This window comes from Prenolepis imparis, unplaced genomic scaffold (assembly GCF_030444845.1).
Source record: "Prenolepis imparis isolate NDT839.2.m4 unplaced genomic scaffold, iyPreImpa1.0 SCAF_2, whole genome shotgun sequence".
Lineage (NCBI taxonomy): Eukaryota > Metazoa > Arthropoda > Insecta > Hymenoptera > Formicidae > Prenolepis > Prenolepis imparis.
In genome coordinates, this window is record NW_028141160.1 from 9,751,628 (window position 1) to 9,771,256 (window position 19,629).

At 31.6% G+C, this 19,629-nt stretch overlaps 2 protein-coding genes and 1 long non-coding RNA gene across 3 annotated transcripts in view; 2 read left to right on the plus strand and 1 right to left on the minus strand.

The window, feature by feature from the left end:
- The window catches only part of LOC145946721 (discoidin domain-containing receptor 2), a 76,832-nt gene extending 63,562 nt beyond the window's left edge, over nucleotides 1–13,270 (plus strand). The window contains exons 7-18 of the mRNA XM_083056474.1: nucleotides 1,669–1,833; nucleotides 2,265–2,398; nucleotides 3,399–3,606; nucleotides 4,509–4,604; nucleotides 8,440–8,615; nucleotides 8,691–8,865; nucleotides 8,964–9,226; nucleotides 9,519–9,656; nucleotides 10,181–10,488; nucleotides 10,711–10,945; nucleotides 11,297–11,446; nucleotides 11,775–13,270. Coding sequence (XP_082912600.1) covers nucleotides 1,669–1,833; nucleotides 2,265–2,398; nucleotides 3,399–3,606; nucleotides 4,509–4,604; nucleotides 8,440–8,615; nucleotides 8,691–8,865; nucleotides 8,964–9,226; nucleotides 9,519–9,656; nucleotides 10,181–10,488; nucleotides 10,711–10,945; nucleotides 11,297–11,446; nucleotides 11,775–11,924 — 2,198 coding nt within the window. The 3' untranslated portion in view covers nucleotides 11,925–13,270. The remainder of the gene's footprint in view (nucleotides 1–1,668; nucleotides 1,834–2,264; nucleotides 2,399–3,398; nucleotides 3,607–4,508; nucleotides 4,605–8,439; nucleotides 8,616–8,690; nucleotides 8,866–8,963; nucleotides 9,227–9,518; nucleotides 9,657–10,180; nucleotides 10,489–10,710; nucleotides 10,946–11,296; nucleotides 11,447–11,774) is intronic.
- LOC145946729 (uncharacterized) overlaps nucleotides 1–19,629 on the minus strand; it is a 103,703-nt gene that overhangs the window by 40,699 nt on the left and 43,375 nt on the right. The gene's annotated exons all lie outside the window — the stretch shown is intronic.
- LOC145948388 (uncharacterized) lies at nucleotides 15,333–18,291 on the plus strand. The gene is made up of 3 exons (XM_083058081.1): nucleotides 15,333–15,486; nucleotides 16,353–16,472; nucleotides 17,932–18,291. Exons 1-3 carry the CDS (start codon nucleotides 15,432–15,434, stop codon nucleotides 18,054–18,056), a joined length of 300 nt encoding a protein of 99 aa, XP_082914207.1. The 5' UTR covers nucleotides 15,333–15,431; the 3' UTR covers nucleotides 18,057–18,291.

The window sequence follows — 19,629 nt, forward strand, 5'->3', positions numbered from 1 at the left end:
TAAAGTTTCTCTCTTCCTGTTTCTCTCTACAGCAGATAAAACTCAGTCTAGTGGCAATAATCTATAAAGATTAGCTAATCGATATATTTTCATATGTGCCTGCAAAAAGTTAGAATTAATTATAACGCAAGACTTGTTAGGAATTGCACTTTGCTGGGAAATTGCTCTAACGATCCCAATGAAAATTCACAATAATTTCGGATCGCGGACGGGAAGAAGCAGATTGTCAGCGCAGATTAGATTAACCGATTGCCAGATTACAGAGTAGAGTCCCTGTAAGAGCAATGTTTCTGACGCGTGCTGAAATACGGCGTCCTGTAATTCGTACCTTCAAAAATGGCAGGAATATCAGCGACACATCGATGAAATGTTCACCAGTTTACACGAACGATCCTCGTGCACGTGAAAAGTGCATGCCAAGAAGTGACTTTGTTGCTCAAATTGCAGATTAATTTGACTCGCCATTTATTCCCTTATCGTTAACTTATCAAACGTTACTGTTGCGACTGTATAATTTTGGACGTCTCTATGCCCCGATTACATGTTTCTATATAATAAATGCAATATACATTTTTAATGAATCGTGAATTAAAGCATTATATTTCGTCTTTCTTTCATATTTAACTCGTGTAATAATTCTTGGAAAAATAGAACTTTTTTTAGGAGCGCGCCCAAGTATCTTGATTAAAAGGACGAGCATTACATTCGAGAATGGGGTCGGGCTTTTTATTTTCATTTTGTGATCGTACAATCGTACAATTCCTAGTACGGTTCTTGTATAAGGGTTGCCAGTTGCAGCCGCATGACGACGAGGCGTTATGTTGTTCTAAGTAAAATTATTACCTCGGCGTCATCCACGTGACACGGAATCAGGCGAAGGTACGTTGACCAAAACTGGCTTGACCACATCGCGTGACAACGACGGCCGGCCGCGCACCGTATATATACCGTGAAATATTAAGAGTAGTTAAGCGATTTTGAACACGACATGGTAAAGTGGGCGCACCGCGCCATTTTTGCGGTCCGTTATTAATTTTCTCGCTACGAAAATCCAACCGTCCGTTCCTTGCGGACGACCGCCCGACGCCCCCGTCCGACCAAGTCGTTTTAATTAATTTTAATTGATTAATTTTAACTAAGCTCCTTCCGCTACAGCGCTTCACGGTACGTTATTAAGCAACGGCACTTCATTTTCGAAGTGTATCCGAGAACTAGAGCAAAAAAAGCGCTACTAAATATACGATAAAATTTAATAAAATAATAGTGTGAGAAATTATTTTTTATTTTTAATTAGTATAGTTGTAATCTGTGTAATAACGAGTTTACAACAAAGAAGAATCCTACATTTTTTAAAATCAAAGATATATACGGCATTGCAAAAGAATTTAGATAACTGTGCCCATCTCCTATCTCAATAAAATTATTGTAAAATAATACGCACACATATAAACACACACACACACAAAATAGTATCCTTATTTTATTTGAAAGTTTCAAAGCAACGCGTGATCATTTAACGTAGGAAAGAAAAAGAACGGGAGACAAAACGTAGCTAATAGCACACTACAAAGTCAGTTTGTAACGTAAAAGTTTGAGAGACGAGTGTATTTTGAAAGAAAACTACTGTCGCACAGCGATAGTCATGTGAAAAGTTTCTTCTGTTTTTAGGTGGAATCGTAAGCTATACTACACCAGATGCTTCCATACTGGATCTCATTGATATTTCGTACGACGGTAAAAAGGAGAACAATTTGTTGATCGATGGTTTAGGCTGTTTAGTCGATGGCGAGGTCGGCGCGGATAATTACAAGCAAGACTTAGGAAATGGAAAAGGTAATCGGTGGGTGGACACGCATGCGGAAATGCTAAAGATATTTTTCAATAATTTTTATAATTTTTGTAAGACTGTATCTCGACAAATTTTATTCACTCCTGTTGAAAAAGTCTGCGATTTTTATATTTGATGATTACACGGGCCATTGAAAATATAATATTTCGCTCGTTTCATTGTCGAAAGCTTTGCTTTCAACGTATTTTAATTATGTTTCGTAACTTTGTGGCGTGAATTCGAAAAGTGAGAAGTTTGTCTTTCATGATATAAACTTTCTCCTTTTACGTTTTACTATCAATAAAGATAACTTCAAGAAATTATTGCCACGTATATAAACTTTTGTAACAATTATAATTGTTTGCTGTCATGGAGAACTACAACAAAGTACAGTTTATTGCGTTTTCTATGAACATCCTTTCTTTATTGGCTGCAGGCTCCGGTTGGGTTGCTTGGCTTCGTGACGCCTTCGAAAAGAACTTTGTGGAGCTAATCTTCGAGTTCGAGGCCACGTTGATCTTCGAAGCGGTACACATCTATACCAATAATTATTTCTCAATGGACGTGCAGGTAATCTTTAATTCGTTTTTGCGCAATGTGTTTCCTGCTCACGCACTTTCATAAACACTTCTTTCAAAGAAGAAAACAATTAAACGTTTATTTAATAACATCAAATTATACATATGTATATCGTTTCATAAAATAATCATTAATTTATTTATAATGATATGCATTTCGCTGATTAATATTTGAGATTTTAAAACATAATTTCGAAATCTCTGTATCTCTCTAAATTTCAAATTGTAAGTAAACTAAACAAAAATAATCATAATATAAAACATTGATGAAACGTTTCAAGACATGATAAGTAAGATTTGTATTTATTGAGATTTTCATTAATTTTATTAAAAGAAATTAAATAATAATTATTGCTTTTTGAATTGCGAATAAAATAATGCCACTGGAAATATCAATTAAGATGATGTCAATTAGATGTCTTCAAAAATGAATATTTATGACGAGAAATATATTATCTCTTTTGTATTATAGATGTCATTTGTAGATTGCAGTTTGAAACGTACATCATAAATGACATGATTAACGATTTACCGATTACAGTAGACAGTTATAGCATTTTTTATGTCACTGCCCTCACATGGTCTGTGACACAAAAGAGTTTTTATTTGTACCAAAGTGCATTAACCACAAACTGTCACAATACAAATGAATGCAACTAATAAAAAGAAACTTCAAAAAATTTCCTTTTTTTTTTTTTTTTTTAATATGTTGAATATTAAAACTTCTCTCTTCTTTTTCTTTAAACTTTTTTTACTTTTATCGCAAGAAAAGAGATTTGAAAATATAATAAATCAATATTTTTCACATAGAACAATTTTCTCTTTTAGAACATCTTCTACATGTTCTATTGATGATTTGATATATCCTAATTTCTCTAAAAGATTTCGTATATATTTTTCTGTAAAATAAAGAAACTTCTTCTTCATCTCGAGCTATCTTATTCTATTCAAAAACGATATATATTCCAATGTGATATTGGTTCGCACAACAGGTATTTTCGAAGGCGGATATATGGTTCAGCACCGATGGCGAGACCTATGAGGACGAGCCCTTGCTTTATTCTTATATACCGGACTTAGTGCTGGAGAATGCGCGAAACGTTTCGATCGGTCTTCACGGACGGCAGGGAAATCTTCTCAAAATACATCTGTACTTCGCCGCACGGTGGATCATAATCAGCGAAGTAACATTCGACGCAAGTAAGCTTCTTCTGTCTCTGTAACGTTTTACGGAATAGCGACAGACAATAAGTTTCTTTAGTTTTTACATTACTCTTTTCGCGTCGCATTGTAAGAAACACAGTCTGTCATGTTCTTCTAGATTTCCCGCAAGTTTCCTTGGACACCTCGTATAAGAGGTTCTTATCATTCAGGTCATATTTAGGTCAGGTCAAATAATATATATATTATTTAACCTGACCTATATATGACCTGAATGATAAGAAAAACTCATACACATAAACGAGTGCGTATTTAACCATAATAATTCACAGATCATGATGCTTTAAGAAATCTTGTAATGAACGAAGTTATAATGCCCGTTGAATTATCTGGTTCTTCTCCGCATGCATCCACCGACTTCAATTACCTTTTAATAACCATCATGTCTTTGTCTCGAATATCCGCGACCGTATTTCTCCAATTTTATCGCACTAATGACTGTTTGAGTTAACGATGTCGATATGGAACGCGCGTACGATAATTCCATTTAAATCTCTACGCGGATGTGCATAAAATTTGTAATATTCCTCGGTTTCAGATATACATCGTAAGATTTAAAAATAAATTTGTTCATTCCTATGCCACTTTTGATGCAATAGCAAAAATTACGTAATAAATTTCACGTGCGTTTCGTGCTTTTTGCTTGTTTTAAAAAATATAATTTTATTTTCTATAATTGACATAATGATATTAATTGCGTTTTCTTTTAACACAAAGAAATTTGAGGTAAAAATTAATATTTTATTGTTTCTTCCATTATTCTAATAATTTTAATAATTCACGTTTGAAAACATTCGTATTTTATACGAATCCCTTCGCGCGCAAATCTTATAAAATGTGCCATAAATTTCAATTCACTACGACTATTTTCTGCTTTTCAGCAAATCCCTACGAAAACACTACGGAAGAGGCGGCGTCCGAATTCAGCAACCGGGAAATTCCAGTCAACCCCGAAGTAGATCCTAACTTACAAACGAGTAAGTAACTTACCGAGAGTGGCATTTAATTCGTATCAATCTTGTTCTAATTAAGCACCGGGTACTCTAGAAACTTTTCATTTCTCGCACTGCATGCTTCTAAGTATATGGCTATAGATTCACAAGAGCACTTTCTTTCCCTTTATACGTTTAATACTTTACGTTTTATTTATGCACCGCACAATCTCGGGCGTTGCTCACGTGGTTACATAATAATGCTTTGCTTGCACGCGTGCTTATTTTAAATATTTACGATCAAATTCCAAAGTTTACATCGCCAGTTGATAACGTTCAAAATTAATTTTCGTATATTTATTAATTATTAAGTAGATATGTACACTATTATATATATATGTATAGTCACAAGTAGAAGCAATTATTTATTGATTGTTTACTATTACTTACATTAACGTTTCTATGTTATATTACTGTATATCGTACATTGTTTACATGAATTTGGAATTTGGAATTTAGCCAGTATTTGAAAGTTTAAATCTTAATTAACACGTAAACAGTCAACACTATTACGAAGATAAGTTTTGATCATAAATATAATAATTTAACAATATTCCATAAACTCACTTATGTATGTGCGTGTTTACCTTACTAAAATAAAAAAAATATGCTTTATTTTTGAAATGTCATTATTTTCTTATTGATAATCTTAATAATTTAATTTATTATTCCATTAAATGTTTGTGTAAATTTTACCTTTAATGCTCAAGCATTATATATCACCGCATACTCATACATGTGTAGATTTAAATGATTAGATTAGTATATAATTAAATAAAAAAATCTTTTAATATATAAACACGCGTATTCAGTTCACTTTGAAGGTACACAACATTTATTCAGCTAACTTTATAAGCTAAACGAAGCCGTTATTCTTTACCAAGAAGAAGATGCGATTAGGAAAGGTCATTGTCTGACGAATAGAAGAGAAAGAAATGCGGCTACACTTTATAATTCACGTAGCAACTCCCTCGTAACGTAAACAATTAGTCGGGTTAAGAGGTAGCGTTTGAGAAAAGAAGAGAAGAAAACAAGAAGAGGAAAGTGAGGTTGACTCTGGCATAATTACGTATATCTCGTAGTTTGTGCCAACAACAAATCCTATGCTGCATTTTCAGACCGCAAAACAAATTAAAAATATGTATTTTCCGCTTGTGTCATTGAATGTATTATAATCAAAAGAATCGCTCATATAAATAAAAAATTAAAAATCGTAGTATAGAGCTCTATAAATAGAAGTAAAGAATATTATAGGCGGTAAATTCTGATATATTGAAGTATTTTTAATCGGAACACACACACGCGTTTCTATATATATGTACACACGCAGTTTTAATTTAAGCCACAATTTTCCGATACGGGGAACAAACAATTACATTAGCTTTTTCATCCGCGCAATATGGCCCAAAACGTATGATAAAAATACACAGAATGCGCGTCGAGACTCTATTAGAGAAAGAAAAAATAAATAAAACATAATAATTTGTCGCCCGAATAGATGGAGAAGCGTACATAAATACGGAGAAGAAAATTACGTTACGAAAGGAGGACGAGAAATGAGAGTAAAAAATGGAAAAAATTTATAGCACGGTGACGGAGAGAGGGAGCGAAGAAGATACAGATAACAGGAAGTGCAGCAGATAAATGAGGACGCGAGAGGATGTTGGGAAGAATACTCGACTGCGGCATAATTACGCTTCTCTGTTATACCCTACCGCCAACGAATCCTATCCTCCTATAACCCTCGACGAAAAAATAGACTGAACACTCTTTTCCCGGTTTACCATTATAAATAAAGGAAATGCGAACGGTCCTCAAATAAAACAGTCGCAAAATCGCCCACCGCGCAAATGCAGCATGCACGCTAAAAAAGATGGCACAAGGGAAGGGTGACAAGGAGTAAAAAACAAAGTAACTAAAAACAACATGTAAACCGAGCGTCCGCTTTACGGTGGTCTGAATTCAAAAGGACGCGGCAGCGTGGTGCTGTACTTACTAATATATATGTATGTGTGTAATGTGTGTACAGTTCTTGCATACAATTTTTTATATAATTTACGAGTTGGGAAGTTAAAGTAAGAACAACGCTTTCATAATTTAAGCGCCGATATCCGTGATCGATGTGCGGATTAGTCAACGTCTGATTCGACAGAGCGCAAGGGAAGATTAGAGTAATAAAAGAATGAACAAAATAAGGTAGCCTCTCTCAGAGGAAGACAAAAAGAGAAAGAAACTGCCAGAGAGCAGTCGATTCAATAATTACATATCTCAGAGATGGATTGTGTAAATGCCAAACTTTATTCTTTCCATTCTCTCTTGATTATTGGTTTCTCTAGTCGACTACAAATAAAAATGTAGAAGTGAACATAATTATTCAATCGAGAAAATAATAAAGAGAGACATAAATGCATATTTTATATAAAACTTTTCGTTTAAGATTATGAAACTTTTTTGTTTGTTGTCGTATTTGAAATATCAGCCATATGAGCATTCATATATTCCCACAGATTAACAGTATTAAAATATATTAAAATGATTATTGTGGTAACATTAATTATCCATGCGAGTGTCTTTTAATGTGTTTACAAAATTGAATACAAAGAATACAAGGATTTGACTTCCTAAAAGTTTTCACTATAAAGGAAACATATCTTAAATCTCAAGTTTTTCTCTTTCGTTTTACTTTAATAACTACCAAAAAGTTTCGTAAAATGGGTAAGTAATTACTTAAAACATGCAGTCTCCATAGATATGCAAATGAATTAAACAAGATAAATACTAGATGAGAAGAAAAGAAAATAATCGATTCGAATACAACAACATCGGATCAAAATGACGTGTGGAAATTTTATCATACAATATGAGCGATATATCCTTTAAATACATTTCAATGCGCGGATGCAAAGAAAGCAATGATAAGCAACGATAAGCTGATTGCCACTGCTGCTCGATCGAAAAAGTAGAATAAGTCATGGATACGTGCAGGCAATCAGTGTGCTACGTTGAAAAAAAAACAGAGAAATTGTATAATAAAAGAAAAAAACTAGGTAAATATCAATAACAACAGGCTCCAATGCTGTACATGTGTTTAATGCCCAATCGCGAACACGGTTTTATCTCTTAATACCTTTATCCATTGTCCCCTCAAAAACAAAGAACCGCAAAAAGAATAAAAAAACGAGGAAAGCGGAAAGCGAACGAAGAGGGTACGCATGAGCATAAGAATGGGAATTAAAAGCGTTTCCGCGCTTCTCGGGCAATTTTCTTTTTCTATACAATTGCACGATGGAGAGAGGAAATGTTCATTTAAAATCCAGATTTTTCTCATTTGCGTTGATGCTTGTCTCGCGGGACGATTCTTTCTCGAATTAAATAAAATTGGCGTTATAACAATGATTCGTCACGGTTTTCCACCTGGCCTATTTTACGTTTAATCGAAGCAAAGTCACTGCGCGATTTTAATTATCATGCGAACACACCCGTTCGAGAAACTTTTGATTATTTGCATCACAAAAAATCACAATGGTACTGCCGTAGCTTTAGGCCACTTGGCACGGACAATATACAACAAAGAATAAGCTTAGTTTTAGCAATATAAATCAATAATAATTGTTAGAAAGAAAATTCAGCTTTATTTACAATCAATAAAATAGTTTCTCTCGGTTGAAATAATTGTTTTCAATTATTGATTGGAAAAAAAATAGAATAGATACAAATAGGGTATATGTTTTAAAAAATGTATTATATTATCTGACTCTCTCTCTTTCTCCCTCTCTCTTTTTCTCTCTCAAATAATGCTACCTATTATAAATCTGTATAGTTACAGCACCAGGAGATGGTCAAGAATATTTGGAGGTACTGATAGGTGTCCTCACTGCCATTATATTGTTGCTCTTATTGGTCTTCTTCATTATTCTATTTCTAAATCGACGACAGAAACTGCAGAGTTCTCCGACAGTATTGAAAAATCCATTTGGCTTCGCCATAAATATGAAGGTAAAACAAATGTTTGCTCGATATTCTAAGAGACGAATATAATAGAGACGAATAACTAAAACTTTCATTTTACAGGGTCTACTTTTAAACTTAACGCCTGGTGGGATGCTGACGGCGGAAACTGCTAATCACATTTCACCGGACGTGCCAGAAGACGTCAGTATGCACGAGTCACTTACGATGGAACAATTTAATTCACCGCTCGTCAGTCCGCAATACAAATCTACATATGCGATCGTAGCGAATTCCGGTGAGCATTTGTATAGCTTATCGTACATTATTGACAAATAGTAAAATAATACGAAAAATGAGAAGTGACAAGACGGTGATAATTTTTTTTTTTTGTAGAATCTCCGAAGGATTTCAAAAATATAGAAATACCAGAGGAAAATGTGCGACTGGACACGAGACCAGAATCTGCGATCGGTCCATCTAGCTGTTCCTCGTCACCGACTAACTCGCCGGCTCGTCATTCCCAACACTACAGGACCCTTCAAAGTTATAGCAGTCCAACTAGGAAACTCAATATCGCGGTTACGCCCAATCACCAAAGGGACGTCGATCACGTTCACTCAAAACGCTGGCATACAGCGCCAAAGGAGAAGCACAAGGTACACATTTAGCTGCGTATTTACCGTCGTACACATACAATTTAACAGTGCATTCGACTGACTGCGCGAGAGCAAAGGAAAAGTATGTTACATCCACAAAACCGGAAGTCAAACTACCGCTACTTGAAACTCTCTTGATTCCCTCTTGATGCTAGACTGTAATTTAAGTCAGTTTGTTTATCTTGTTGCAATAAATTTATTTTAAAAGTAGAACTGTAGAGAGGACAGAGCAAGGAAAGGGGAGATAGCAAGCTTATGATGTTCGATAGTTAAACATGCGTCTCATTTATAGATACCAGCACCGGTCGTCAGTTGGAATATTGCGCCCAGTATGAACAAACCGTACAAATGCAAGGAAATTGAGCCAACCAATGTACCACGTCAGTGCCTACGAACGACAGAGAAACTTGGCTCGAGAAACATAGGAGAGGTACTCTATTCTTTGCAAAAATGCAAATTGCACGTCTTTTTCGCGTTAGTAATAAAATTAAAATTAACTTAAATTCCGAAAAAACTATTGGAAAACATAATGCATTAATTAACCATATACTTGAAATAGCACGTATGAATATGCCCGCATAGATACTGTGATAGATACGTGTTTCTGCATTTGCTTACGTTTAATAGCAGTTGCGGGCACACTATGGTGAAATTCAATCTACATATTTATCTAAACAACACAATTTATCTGAATATATATATATATATATATATATATATATATATATATATATACAATATACAACTCTATTGCAATATTTGTTTCTGCTGGTAATACTCAGTAATTTCAAACATGTGTAAAATAATAAATTTAAATAAATAAATACATTTTATATGATAGATAAATTTTTAAGTATTTTTTAATGATGTGCAATTTGATTAATATTGTTGAAGGAAAGAACTATATGTGCGATATGTTTTATATGTCAGAGATATTGAAAATATTGTTTGCAGGCTGTAATATGCGAAGCTGTCGGTCTAGATGAAGTTGTATCTGACGCTCCCAGATTAGTCGTTGCTCGCGTACCCCTGTGTACCAGCGATATTCGAACAAACAATACAGTCGATCAGATGCGAGAGGTGCGATTTCTATCGTGTTTATCCGATCCGAATGTGGCACGTATTTTAGGGGTGTGCACTGTCGAACCAGTGCCGTGGACGATCATCGAGTACACGGAACTCGGTGATCTGGCTCATTATCTTCAGTACAGTGTACCACTTACGGGAACGCTCAGGCCAAATTGCAATTTAAAAACCCTTAGGTAAACTTGCTTTTAAAATAAAGGTTTTTATTTGAATGTCAAAAACATATATTCTTTCGTAATTTTTTGCTTGACTTATTTAAAAAATACAAATTATGATAAGAAATGTGTGAAATAATATTGTAAAATAAGATATGAATTATAAACTTGTCTCTATAAAATAATCGCATGAAATATAATTACTTCTACAAAATTTATTTGATAAATTTTTATTATTTTTAGTCAAAGTTGTCTACTGTACATGGGAACAGAAATCGCATCCGGCATGAGATTCCTTGAATCGAAAAATCTGGTGCATAAAGATTTGGCGGCCAGGAATTGTTTGGTAGGTCGCTCTTATACTGTCAAAGTGACCGATATAGCCATGTGTAGCGATCTTTACAAGAAAGATTACAGCGATATAGGCGGCAGACCACCCGCACCGATTAGATGGTTACCTTGGGAAAGCATTCTACTAGTAAGACTTTTAGAATATTTTTTATCTATTCTCATAATTATAAAATTAAGTTGCAATATATTTTCTTAATTATATAAAAAATCTTCTGCACTTTACGATTATAATTTTAATTATAGATTTTCTAATAAATTTGCAGTTGATATTTAACCAAACTATCAAGACAATCATTTGTTATAAATATTCAATTTGTAACATTTTTGTAATTTATTATAAAATAGATATCTATATATTATATATCATCAATATTAAAGTTATATTAGAGTTGTAGGATATTTTTATTTTTATGTTATACGCAATAGATGATATATTGCAATAAGAGAGAGCAGCGATAACGTAATATTTAAATTTCAGGATAGGTATACATGTTCGAGTAGTACATGGTCTTTTGCCGTGACACTCTGGGAAGTAATGAGTCTTGCTAGAGAGAAACCCTTTCAACATCTGTCAAATGATCAAGTTATTCAGAATGCTGAGCATATGTATTACGGAGGAGAGCTACAGGTAAACGTTTTATCTCGACAATTATTTTATGATCAATCATTTTTCAGACTCTAATAAAATCTTACTTGAGGATTTAATCTTAGCACATTACGAACTAGCCAAGTCTTGCGCAATCAAATTTCGTACATATTGCATTTCGTTCATTTATTACGAATATCAATATATAATAAAAATAATTATAGCATATTCTACAATATATAGAATATATTTGTTTTAATATAATATAATATAATTGTCTTTACCAAAATCACACACACATGAACAAAAATTTGACGAAACTTTTCGTTCTCCGTAGCTCTTCATTTGTCTTCAAATATTTGTGTTTTAGGTACTTCTGCCGAAACCAACAATGTGCCCGGAAGAGGTTTATCGGATGATGTGTTCATGTTGGAGAAGAGACGAAACATCGCGACCAAACTTCAAGGATATCTATACGTTCCTGAAGAACATAATAGCAGACTATCGACCCGGTGCATAAATAATCTCGATTAACTGTGATACGGAATGAACGGATAATCTCTTCGAATGTAAACGACAACACATCGTCGGGAATATTTCAAGCTTGACGAATCGTTTATACGAGATCGTTTATACTCGCCGGGCATGACGCCTCGCGAATCAGATTCTCCAGAAATGTACAATCGTTAGTTTTTAGACATACGTGTATCGACGACGCTGGACCTCCCTTTTCTCTTACGGAAAATTCGACAAACGCGCAGAGAATTTGCGCCTCGAGCGCAAAGGCGATTAAAGATTATCATCAGCAGATTCTATCACTCGTAATCTGTTATCCAGACGAAAGTAATGACGATAACGGATATCGTAATATCGAAATAAATGCCAAAGCAGACAGCACACGAGGAGAAATGTACAATTATCGTATGCAAGTATTAGATTCATTTTCTTCATATATTTGAAACGAATAATTTTGCTCTTCTTCGAGTCGATAAGTGTATAATCGCGTCACTTTTGTCTGGACGTCTAATAAAATTTCATTTTCTAGTCAGTATGAATCTTTAATTCTCACGAAAGTGCTATCGTGTACAGTATTCTAACATTAATAATGTGTAATGTACGCCACTATGCTCAGTACTGATAAAGTCTATCCACTTGTACATATAAAGTTTAAGTCTTAAGCTAGGTAAATGGGAAATTTTTACGGCAGTAGATGTCACGACGGCTATTTTTTTCTTTTTTTTATTTTATTTTATTTATTTTTTTGTAGACGTTTAATTCTTCTACCAATTTAACGATTACACAGAAATAGCTCTAATGTAATCATATTTCAATTTAATTCTCAATCACAATGAGTTAATGGCTCGAATGTAAAAAGTATCCGTAATATAGACACGAGCAATATTTGAGAAAAGTTTAGATGTTTAATGGATTGAATACAGATATAAGATACTATGACATTATATAATTTTGTTAGCTGACCGTCTTACTATGCCCTAAAAATTTCGGCTTAGTCAACAATTGTACATTCGAAATTTATCAGTAGTAAGTACTTATTATTCCATCATTCCGTTTAAATTAAAAATGTACTATGTTAAATGGTGTAGATTTGAAGTATGTTCTTCCTCTAAGGACGCGTATGATATGAATATCTTGACAATGACATATCTTTGCTCGTTTTTATTTAAAAACAGAGAAATGCTAAGAACATTTAGTGACGAGTATCATGCAAAAAATGAATAAAAATTTAAACAAAAAATACCATATATTTGTTAAAATTCCAAATTACAAACGGTTAAGCGTATCGAGGATAGCAATACAATAAAAATATTAGCATAGAGATAAAAAAAATTAGACTTACGTTTATTTTTTGTTAATAAAAAATGCTCCAATTTATTTATTTAATTATATAATATTTATTATAATTACTTTTGCTATTTTTCCATATGCGCGATTGAATTGCATTCTAATTACCATTTTAAACTTATATGAATAAGTCGAAGGATAATGCTTGTTATTTGTGTAAATAAAAAAATAAATTTTTGGCGAAATTAGAAATGTTTACATGCACACACACACATCAATTTATAGACATAAACTCTCATTGCTTTTCAAACGTATTGAATGAGCTACAGAGAATTCTAGATAATTCTTATCATTATAATTGTTTTCCGATTTAGCAAAGATTATGTAAAGGAGCAGAAATCAATCTCGATGAATGATAAGCCCTTGTAATATACTTGTTTGCAATCGATTTTTTCAATAACAAATTAATCCGTCGTAGAGGATCTGATCATCTGATCAACCTGATCACCAAAAGTTCTCTACATTTACTTGTGACATCATCTAAGGTATCAATTGACATAAATGGTGTTGTAATACATTCGGCCAACAGATTTTTAAAAATTGTCAATGAATACAAACAGTAAAAATTTTTAATAGGATCCAAAGATCAATGATAACATAGGCTACTCAAGCTCAAGATGGTCATCTTTGAAACGCTTTTTATATAAACGTGCAAACATATATTATTAACATAATATTAAAATTGATATAATTTAGAAACAAGATCACGCAGATATAGGATTTGAATAAATGTCTTTTATTATTTTTGTATATATTAAATTCACTTCCTGAAATTATATTCATATATTAAAAAATATCTCATATGCAATATGTAATATACATAACTAAATATTTTTATTTTTTGTATCTGCAAAAATTTATACTTAATTTTACAGATGATTTGTCGTATTTATTTATTAAGCTTATCTCTTATTTACAGTACATGAAGAAACGAAGGATTCCCCACGTAAATTATCAGCAACGAACCCGAGACCTTTCGCTTCCCGATTCAGCGACTTTCGGATCTATATTTTTCTCGCCTATAATTTTATAGGGGGGTTAGAGGGGAGTCGGGAAATAAATCTCGAATTGAGATTATTCCCAAATAAAGTCTTATAATATAAGAATTGTCTTAGTCAGTGTTGGTCAATAAAATCTTAAACCTTGTTTAAAAATTCGACTGGCAAATCACATCTTACATATTGTTATATAATGTTTCATAAATCTTAACATTACAGAATAATATTTGTCTAACGCACCGAAGATAATCAAATTGATTTTGATCTATTTATATCTTTTAATATATCAAACGGGAAATATTTGTAAGACAAAATATCGTTGCACATATGATCAGTAATAAAGGAAAATATTATTCATATTTCTATACTGAGAAAAAAATACTGTTGAATCAACAACATCGATGTAGTTAAATTTTATTTTATTAATTCAATGATATTATTAATCTAATCAAAAATACGTCAGTAACAACTGACGTTGATAAAATTTAACTACATCGATGTTGTTATTCAACAGTATTTTTTTTCTCAGTGTATTAGTAATAACCACATTTAGCATTAAATATGTGATAAAAAATGAGTCTATTTACAAATATCTGCTGCATCTCTATTTAAAAATATATTTAATTCAGTCAAAAAGACAATGAATTATCAAGAAGTTGTGTAATGACAAAAAGGTTGAAAAAGAAGTAACTTAAAAATATAAATTGTCTAATGCATAAAAATAAGCTCTATTTGGTACGACATAATCAGTTCTACAGACTTTCGACTGTTATCTGCAGTCGACTTATCAATAATGCAAATAATTGCGATGTTGGTACTATACATTTCATGAATAGAATACAACAATCAATAAATCCGAAAATCCTCTAAAGCAGCTTTCTCCAGTAGTTTCTCTAAGAACGATTATCATTCGATGAATCACAAATCACATTATCCGACATCACAGATAGAAAAAAAAAGGATAATGTTTATCCAAGTCAGAAAGCGATATACGATTAATAACCGTGTGTGCGTGCCATTTACTTTAGCGTGTACATGTGTACGTATGTCGTGTAACGCTGGTTACTTGTGTATATATAATGGTAGCATCCGGGAAAAGAGATCATTGAATCGTCGACTGTGACAGAGAATCACACGCTACACTCCGACTCTTACTCGCCGAAAGAATGAGATCTTACTTGCTCATATTCGTCGCCCTCGCGACCGTTCTCCTCTGCACTAGTAAGTGAAATATTTTTTATATAAAATAATAAATTATATGATATAACTATTTTTATAATGTATAAACTTGCTAATATAAATATGTCATATTTTTTTATGTGTGCAAAGAAAAAAGAAACTGACTTCAACTTGTTTTTTTTTTCACATTTAAAGATTATTTAATTATAATGTTTATATTTCTATATAATATAATAATAAATTCAATTTTATTTTTTTATCAAATATCGAAGTTATAAGTTATAAAAGTTACAGTAATATCAAAGTTATAAACGATTTTACCAAATATTCCCCAGAAAATATACATATGATTTAATATAATTTCTTCGCTGTGCTATTCTTATTTTTATATCTTTTTGTCACATTACATTTTTCTCTTGATTAGAATATTACATGTTTTGCATTACTTTAAAAGTTAATCTATTTCTTCTGAAAAATATACTATATAATAATATTTTGTATATATACTTATATATTGAGACAAATTAAAATTGATATTTGTTCTGTGCACATACACACACACGATTTTATTTCTTTACATTAGAATTTTTCCTCATATTTTTATACATTAGTTCTAAAAACTTTATCAGTTCTGAAAACTTTATTTTATGTCGGTAGAAAATTTAATGTTTGATTATATATATATATGTGTGTGTGTGTGTGTGTGCGTGTGTGTGTGTGTGTGGTGTGTAAGATTAAACTAATACTTGATTGTCATTACATTAATTACACAAAAAAATGTTTGTTTTTTTTAAAACAAAAAAATAATTACTTTTAAAACATTAATTAAGATTGTCTTTGATTTTCGATGCAATGAGAAAAAGTTAGAATTGTCAAAACGTAATCTCAATAAAAATATTTGTTTTCAGAATACATCAATGCGGAAAAATGTATACAAGAGAATTGTGTTGCGCCTTATAAGTGCGAAGAACCGATAAAAAGTCAAGATGTAACTTGCGACAAACAGGATACTACGTGCTGCAGTATAGGTAAGTTGTCACTTTTTGTAGATATTACAGTGTTACTGTTAGAGATATTAAGAATCACAATTATAAAACAGAAAAATATATCATAATGATAATGTATTAATCAGATTGATAAAGAAATGAAATTGAAGAAATGGCGCGTATTTTTTAATGATATGTTTGGAACGTAATTTATATACATATATATGTATATATAAAATTTCTGTATTAATTCTCTCGATACAGAATTATCGTTAATCATTTTTGCAGTACAAATGCGTATTATTTATTTGGCAAATATTTATTAGCGACATACATACATAAGTCAATATTAGAACATACACATTCGTTTTGCCGCATTATAAATTTCGAATGACTATAGTAAATCAATTAGTGCGTCACTTTTAATACATATCAACTATGTGCGGTTATCTATTTCTATTTAATGATATCTTTAACAATATTTCATTTACAATATAGATTTATATCTGAATAATCGATTTTCTGAATATTTTCGCAAATCTGTAGCAACCGATACTTTAATTTTTAAAGCGATAAAGCATATTATTACTCTATCATCATATGTAAGAACCAAGGATCCGGACCGAAACAAAATTAGGGTTCGGTTTCGGTTACGGTTTAATAAAATATTTAATAACTGTTCCGGTTCCAGTTTCGGTTTTTTGATAAATAAAGGAAACCAAAATCGTTTAAATTACAATTTTTTCGATTACGGTTCCGGTTTTTAAAATTTTTACTTTTTGTTTTTCTAATTAAATTAATTTCTAAATTATATGACTTTAAAAAATTATTATTAATTTTTTGACATATAAATAAACAACACTTCATATTATACACGAAAATATATTTATATATGTATCTATATTATATTATATATATTATATGTATTGCGCAAATGACGGAAATGTCATGATAACTGCCTCCTCGAATACAATTAAAAATAAATTATTTTTTAAATGTTCTTAAACGCATGTATTATCGCAATAACGATAGTTATGAGGATCGTATGTTTTCCGTTATTTTTATATATCAATTATATACATGTATATGGAAATAACGGAAAACATACGATCCTCATAACTATCGTTATTGCGATAATACATGCGTTTAAGAACATTTAAAAAATAATTTATTTTTAATTGTATTCGAGGAGGCAGTTATCAGACATTTCCGTCATTTGCGCAAAAGATTAGAAAAAAATACCGAAAAGAACCGAAAATAATTTAAATATCCGGTTATGGTTCCGGTGTTATAAATTTAATAAAATTTCAATACGGTTTACGGTTTCGGTTCTACTAAAAAAACGATTATGGAACGGTTATCGGTTTTGGTTCCGGTTTGATCCGAGTCCCTGGTAAGAACGCTAAAATTTTTTCTCTTATGCAACAATGAAATCTACAACTCGAGACTGCGACTGTTATGAATGTTTCTCTTTAAAGATATAAATTCTTTATCATTACAGTTAAAGAAGAGTACAGAACCTTTTGCCGTCATCATGGTGGAGAATGCATGAATGATTGTGCTGCTAATCTGCAACGTAACGAGACTGAATGTCCAAGCAATCAAGTTTGTTGCGTTTTGGTTTAAACAACTTACTGAAGTATAGTAATTAGTTAAAGAATAATCTCTCCCTGATAACGATAAATTTTAACTTAATTTAATCATATGATAAAATGTCAAACGAATTATTAACTGATTCTCTTGACGAGAAATACATGTTATACAATTCTTTTTAAAAATATATCCCTTTTAATAAAATAGGCATATATTGTTTTCATGTAACATGGAAAAAAATTAAGCTTAATAAAATTTTTTTATTCTACTGAGAAGAATGTTTATTAAAAAGTTTATTAAATAATATGCTGTATATATCACACACACACAAATGGTTCTACATCTAATGAGATGTAGAAATATATACGGACCTATTACTAATAAATTTATTTATTTATTATATATGTATATAATATATAGTTAAAATAATTGTTTGAAAAATAGAAATATCGTCTCTACATAAAACGTTCGAATAATCGTATAAAAGTTTTATTTTCATTATCAATTTTGATAAAATTAAAAAAATAATGATAAGCCAACGCTATGTACCGATTCTAATAAGTTTATCGAGACTACACTTACATTGCTTTCAAAATATATGACATATGTTTAACACATCAAATTATTTAATTAAAATTGTAATGTAAGATATGTATATGTATATGTATATATACATATACATATCTTACATTACAATTTTAATTATTAAAAAAATATACTCTTATTTTTATATATAGTTTTATTTTTAAAAAAATGAAAAGTTGAAGGCTCTGGTTCTCAATTAGCCTGTTTCCTTTATATTTCTATGAATAAAATTATATTCCAATCTCCCTATATGTAGCTAATCTTCGATCAATAACATAATTATTATCTATCTGACATCTAATATATAATAGTTAATTCATTGAGAACAACATGTAATTATAAATTAATCAATTTAATTAATTTAAAATCTGTTATATAGATTCACTAAAAGCAAGAGACAAGAATCATATTTAAATCGCTAAAGAAAGTAATGTTAAATTTTGGATTGAAAAACACGGACTGTATCGCAGTGCACTAATATATGATAATTGCAATTTTGGGTACCTTTAGTTGTGATTATTTTGAAAGAATTTAGATAAACTTTATCTTAATTCGGATTAAACTTTTCATCGATTAAATTGGGATAGAATTCTATGGAATTGAAGAAAATTAAAAACTACCGTTTTTAATATAGCATTCTTCTTACATTCCTCGAGCAATGATAATTTTTAAGGAGAAGTCAGGAAAGGAAAAGAAGGGAAGAAAACAAGAGAAAGGAGAAAGCAAGCGAGATATACCGTGAAGTTTTATCTGGAAAGAAAAGTTGCCCGGAGCAGAGACGAGCTGAGGCGGTTGACAAGGGGTCGGTCAAGGAACAACGTGTACAAGAGAGGCGACCAAAAGAAAAAGGACAGAAACGAGTGAGTGAGGAGAATAAAAAAAGGAGAAAAAAAGGTGTACGAAGCAGAAAAGAAGGATATGCTTTGCCATGGGCATTGCAGCCAGAACGTACAATAATATTATATGTATATCAGTGCACTGATATACAAAACTGTATTAGTTAGCCTTTGACGATTAAGAC

Excerpts from the sequence above, each read along its gene's own strand:
- LOC145948388 (XM_083058081.1), top strand. The coding sequence starts at position 15,432 with ATGAGATCTTACTTGCTCATATTCGTCGCCCTCGCGACCGTTCTCCTC. Across the intron at positions 15,487-16,352 it reads GACCGTTCTCCTCTGCACTA|AATACATCAATGCGGAAAAA; the intron begins GTAAGTGAAATA and ends ATTTGTTTTCAG. Across the intron at positions 16,473-17,931 it reads TACTACGTGCTGCAGTATAG|TTAAAGAAGAGTACAGAACC; the intron begins GTAAGTTGTCAC and ends TTATCATTACAG.